We start from the raw sequence: 6,089 nt of genomic DNA, 5'->3' as shown, positions 1-6,089 counted from the left end.
TTTTTTAGGTATTCAACTCAATGGTTTTCCTATCCAAATGTTAAGTAATTGAAGATGCACATAAGTAGTGCAGACCTCAGTATTGTGATAATATGATATGCTCTAGATATATTTGAATCCATATTATGGGGGACATATGCACCCAAAGACCCACACAAACACAAAAACCTAGTTGATGTGATTGGCACCTTCTGGAAATGTTTGTTCTCCGCTTTTTTGGATAAATATATAATCCTTATGTTATTTTTTTTCAAAGTTGGACTTGTTACTTATTTAATCCAGTTTTGTGTTGGACATTGCATTTTCAACATGTGACATTAGGAGATTTGACTACAAACAGCAGATATCATATTCACAATGCATGTGTTTTCATCATCTCAGATGCTTCCAGTCTAAATTATGAATTTGCATTAGCTACACTTGTAAAGAGGTTGATCCACTTGATGCTCCACAAGGAAGATAGTAATTGGATCTCGCATATTAGTGACGGTCACCCCATCTTACCATTAAACATTGTTTAGTCAAAGCTCCACTCTTGCGAGGACGTGTTGGAGGAAAATTCAATAGTAGGCTTGTTTTTTTTCTATGCGTAGGGACCCGTAAAGAAGAAACCACTATATGCATGCCACTACGCATGGGCACAGGCATGCAGGTGTACATGCAAGCCACTCTCTATCGTTTTTCCTCCTTGACCGTTTCTTTTTCAACCATCGTTTGGTTTGAAGATTTGAATTTAATTTTATTTTTAAATGTTTTCTTCCTCTTATATTTGTGTCTTTTCCAATCTGTGAACAAACATCTCTATGTCTGTTCGAGTGACTGAAAGTATTGTTATTGGTTGACTGACCCAGTGACACAAAATACACACAACACAACACAGTTTTTTCCTTCTTTATCATTCCTTCATATTTGAGTGGTTCGTAGGCTGTTTTTATCTTTGTGACTGATCTACATTCACCTTCACCTGGCTACATCAAATGTGATTTTAAAGAAGAGTGACCAAGTAACAGGACTCAGCCTCCTATTCATAACAATTCCTAACCTCTCAACAATAGCTCTGCAACAGCAGAGTTGTTTTAGCAGCAATTAATGAACTTTTCTTAGCATGGATGTTTAATATAAAAATGAATGTCTTATCATCATATTTCTTGATTTTGCACTTTTCTACATTTGCAGCAAATCCACTCCTCGTCCAAGGCTGCATGACCGACCGACAGTTGAATGGTGGTCTTTTATTTTCGGATGGACCACAGAAGATTCTATAGCCTCTCAAGTATGGACCATGGTTTTCAAAACTGGACCGGACCGGATGGTCGGACTAGAAAACCGGGAACCGGTTAGGTGATTGGTTTTGATTTCCCCTAAAATCGGAATTTCTTCAAAAACTGTTGATTTTGGTCAATAAATCACTGACTCGGGTGATTAACTGTTCAAACAGTTTTGACCCTTTTTTTTATTTTTTATCTTTTTATTAGAAATTAGAATGGACCGACCATTTGACCCGATAATCAGACCCTAACCGGTTCGGTCTCCGGATCGATTTTAAAAACCATGACAATTAATTAGACATCTCCCCCCCCCCCCCCCATCAGAGTGAGCTTTTTCCTTTTTCACTTGATGCTTGGTGATTAGCTCAAGATTAGTTTACTATGGTCCACTCAATGAAGTAGTGTGATAGGATCTGGTACAGCACGAAACATTTATTACTTTTCAGCTGTAGTTAGAATTTGGAGGTGAGGAGGGTGTTCATGTGATTCTTTATTGCTCTGTTTGTGGTTTCGTTTCTTTGCAACGTCTCGTAATATTCCGGTGGAATGTTTCTAGTGTTTGCTTCTAATGAATGTTCCCGGTTCACCAGAAACATTCCAACAGTTTCGATTGGAGGTTGCGTTTGAATGTTGTGTCCTGTAAAAGTCGATCAATGGGAAATTTTGTAAGCCATTAGAGATTTTGAAGTAAGAATCGATTTAAGATGAAAAAGTCGAACGAAAAAAGTGAGATTTACATCAATTTTCAATCTAAATTTTACATCTCAATCAAACAGTTGAAAAATTAAACTGGGTGTAAAATTTGACACCGATCTACTTTTTATACGGAAAACAAATGAGTATAAATGCAAACCAACGATAAAGTTTTATATCCATTTGCATTTACACTCCACTCAAATGCATCTGCAGTAAAAATTGGCTGTTTCTTTTTGTTTCAAATAAAAATTAGTTATCTGCTCTTGTACTCTTTGTACAGAGAGAAATCACAATGAATAAATGAATACGCGTTTCTGGCTTCTTCACTTGGACCAGTGTTACCTGACAAAGAAAAGAAATGGCCAAAGTTACCGTGATCTGCATTAATTAGGTAATTTTTGGTCCATTCCCATTTATTGCTGAATCATCAAAGCAAAGGGTTAGGGAGTCAGATAATAAAATAATGGGTGATCAGAAGAAGTTCGAGTACACACGTATTTGACACCCCCCAATGGGAATTCAGATTCATTCCTCACAAAACCACCCTTCTCACAGTCCTCTGCAGCTATGCATCCAGAATATTCCGTCATATAAGTAAGGAGATGTTCTCAATATATGATTGTAAAAGAATGACAAGTGCAAAGGCAAAAGTGAAACAACAACGAGAATCGAGATTGGCTCATGAAACTGAATTTGGATTTAGTTCCTATACGGACGACTCGGATTTGGTCCTGTCCTCCTCATACAGTCTTCTACAACTGTACATTATATTTTTATTCATGAGAGATATTTTCAATATACATCCGTTAGGGACTGTGAAGAGGTTTTGTTAGAATTCGCTAGAGGCCTAGAGCAGTGGAGCCACATTATCTTTGCCGCGTGGAGTAGTCTCTGGTATTTATGTTGGTTGTTGACCCAACTACCTCGTAGTTTAATAACTCTCGATCTATTATTGCTTGACTCTCCCTTCTCTTTCCTTCAGTTCAGATCCTAATTAAGCCCATCATGTAGATGGGTTCCTGCGGTCTTACACTCCGATTCGCAACAACTTTCACTTTGACCTTCCTTGTTATCAGTTTTGTCCTTCTCTTTTGTTGCAGGATTCTACTCCAGCACTCACCCCAGTGTGATCTTCTTGAAATTCAGGAACCAGGGAAGAATCTATTAGTAGGAGAAAATCTCTGTAATTCTTTCCTCCAAAGTTACTTGGAAATATAAAATAGTGATTAATTGTTAGGTACGTGTTTTTCAAGAAAGAATCATCGAGTAAGTGTAAATAATTAATGAATGTTTTTGTTCCATTCAAGTGCTAACTACTTTCTTTCCGGATGAGAAAGTCATTAACTTTGCATTTTTTACTTTAATAATGACTTAAATGACGAGATATTTTTTACTGTGGAACGAACAAATGATTTTTATTTGGCAGATGGTTTATTTTGGGGGGCTTAACAAATATTCTATCAATTTTGATATTATCTGTTGCAGGTGGACGCGAGTAGGGAGGGAACCTTTCCCTTTTTTTTTTTTGTCGTTTTGTGTATTTAGGGGGGGGGGGGGGGGGGTCGGGGTCTCATCATCATCACGGCGATGACTTACACACACCCCTCTAGGCAGGGGCCCTTCAAAAGTTTGAAGACAAGCCAGCCGGTTTGTCCCGCTCCATCACATAACATATCCTTTTAATTCTATCCTTCAAACCTAATAAGTTTGGCACCGAACCGACATCCACAAGGGACCAACTCCAACCCAAGCACAAGCACATGGAAATGAATGATCATCATCATCATCACTTCATCGGGTGGTGATTGGTCACTGGTATAGTGGTATGCTAATACTCCTTTTTTGAGTTCTATAATTTACAAAGAAAAACTACCAATTCTAATCTCCCTACCGTACGGGGGAATTCGTTCTACAAAGTGGGGTATAGAAACTCTCAGTAGATTCTAATCTGCCGACAGAAATGCCCCAGCCCATTCAATCATAATCGTTAGATGTGCTTAAATCATACACATGACCTTAATCAAAATAAAAATGCTACCGTACATATATATCTTCATCCTCTTTACACATTTATTTTTTAAGTAAGGAAGAATAACTATTCAGCTCACCTCAAAAATTCTTAACCCCAAGATTATGGAGATTGGGCTGTAATTTTAGATTTCTCCGGTAGTCTTCTAGAAAAAAAATAATAATTAAAAAAAGAACAACAAAACACAGAGATTCCTTCTTCCCCTACCAGTTCAGTATCTTAACTTATAAGAAGTATATTATATAAATGTAAATACAAAAGAAAAAAGTAAGAATAAATCCCTGGAGCAAAGGGACGAAGAGAGAGAGTGCCATAAGGTTGCTTCGGTCGACCGCTCATGTACTGTGGTCTGTGGTGACGACTAACGACTCACGACTCACGAGTGTTCAGCGATGAACAATACAACAATACAACATATACATCTAAACTAATCACTTTCAGCCCTCACTCAGTCCAAAGCATTCGGACCTGCACAGGCTTTCAACACGGGGCTCCATATCCACTGCACCAGAAATCTCCTCCCCCTCCTCCCGTTCAGATTAAACGTCCTCCCTTCTCTGTCCTTCATCACCTGCCCTATGTACCCACCCCCTCCTCCCGTCCCGTACAAACCCTCGCACAAGTCTCCAATCTCCGTCGGGGCCGTCGGATCCTCCCCGGCATACCATGCATTCACCAATGGATTTGACGCCAACTCCGCCAATTCATGACCGATCACGCTGATCATGCCGTCCACCCCTACATCCCCGTTCGGCGGCCTCAACGACCCCGGCCCACCTCCCGCCATGTAACCCGGAATGGCGAATGGATACGCACACACTTCCGGGCACTGCTTACCCGAATTCCCCACCCAAGCGTAGGGCAGCGTGTACCCCACCATGGACGGGAACGTGAAGTAGTGAAACCCACACACCGCCCGGCAGAAATCCTGAACGCTGACGTCGCTGGACGTCAGTATCAGGTAGATTCCGTTCTTGTGATCGACGGGGAAGGGTGCGGATTTAACCGCATTGGCGATGACCTGTTGGATGGAGAGACGGGTGAGGTGAGTCCCGTGAGAGTAAAGGTGATCGACGTACTCTCTGGCGACGAGGACCGATCGGGAGATGTTGGCACCCGTCTGGTCCGTGTAGAGAGATACGGTGCTCCACCAGCCGGAGACGGACGGCGAAGGGGCGGCCCGATGGTTGGCGGAGATGGAGAGGAGGAAGTCCTTGATGAGGAGCTTCTGAGATGGAGCCCATTTGCCGTACCAGATGAGGTAGATGTTGATCGGAGAGGAGAGGACAGGACCCATGTGGTAGCGGAGGTTGACGAGGTCGGAAGAGCCCTCGTACTTGTTGGAGGAGGAGAGCGCATGGGCTGGGAGCTGTGGATTGTAGTATTCTGGCCTGAGGTTAAGGGTTTGTGTTGCAGGAGCAGCTATGCTGATGCTGCTTTGGAGTTGGAGACACAGGAGGAGGAACAGATGAGGAAGAAGGAAGGTAAGTGAGGCCGCCATTTTCGGGCTTCAGGTCCTGGTCCCGGTGTTCGAGCGTGAGGGGCAGAGTGAGAGCAGAAGGGTTTAAAAAGGGGGAAGAAACGAATACGGGATGGGAATGGGCTGGTGACAGCTGCATTTTGCTCTCTCTCTCTCTCTCTCTCTCTCTCACTCACATATTCTTGTTCTGGAAAACTGGGAATTGCTTTTTGATAGGTCCAAACAAAAATGACGACGGTAACCCCTATCAGAAATGTTTTTATTACGTTCTTATTTTGAATGAAACGACCGTTTGAACAAAAGGTTAGGTCATTCTCCCTTTTCTATTTTACCAACATCAATGGTAATTAACGGTTCGAAATCGGAGGTGTAAATCGTTAGATTGCAGTCATTGTGGGTAGATTATGATCCAACGGTGTTCGTATTTACGGATAAGATCACGTATAAACTTTTTTGTCGGGTTATGCAATTTCGTTTTCAGTTTTTTTCTCTATCGGAAAATTCCACTTTATTAATCTGAACTTTGGTATTGTGTCAGGTTAGTATCGGAATTTTTAAACGTGTCACTATATTATTTAAATTTTCAAAAACTGTTAAATTGGTCCTTGCCATTAAC

At 41.3% G+C, this 6,089-nt stretch overlaps 1 protein-coding gene across 1 annotated transcript; it reads right to left on the bottom strand.

Annotated features, from left to right (window-relative positions):
• Window positions 1-4,203: 4,203 nt before the first annotated feature.
• Window positions 4,204-5,601, bottom strand: EXL5 (EXORDIUM like 5). Its single transcript, XM_010267908.3, has one exon. It carries the CDS (start codon window positions 5,492-5,494, stop codon window positions 4,442-4,444), a length of 1,053 nt encoding a protein of 350 aa, XP_010266210.1. The 5' UTR covers window positions 5,495-5,601; the 3' UTR covers window positions 4,204-4,441.
• Between the last annotated feature and the right edge of the window lie 488 nt (window positions 5,602-6,089).

This window comes from Nelumbo nucifera, chromosome 5 (assembly GCF_055504915.1).
Source record: "Nelumbo nucifera cultivar China Antique chromosome 5, China Antique-T2T, whole genome shotgun sequence".
NCBI lineage: Eukaryota > Viridiplantae > Streptophyta > Magnoliopsida > Proteales > Nelumbonaceae > Nelumbo > Nelumbo nucifera.
The sequence above is the reverse complement of the archived record's forward strand: the minus strand, read 5'-3'. Positions and strand labels throughout refer to the sequence as shown.

Bases quoted from the DNA above. Each gene is read 5' to 3' on its own strand.
- EXL5 (XM_010267908.3), bottom strand. From the start codon at position 5,494: ATGGCGGCCTCACTTACCTTCCTTCTTCCTCATCTGTTCCTCCTCCTG.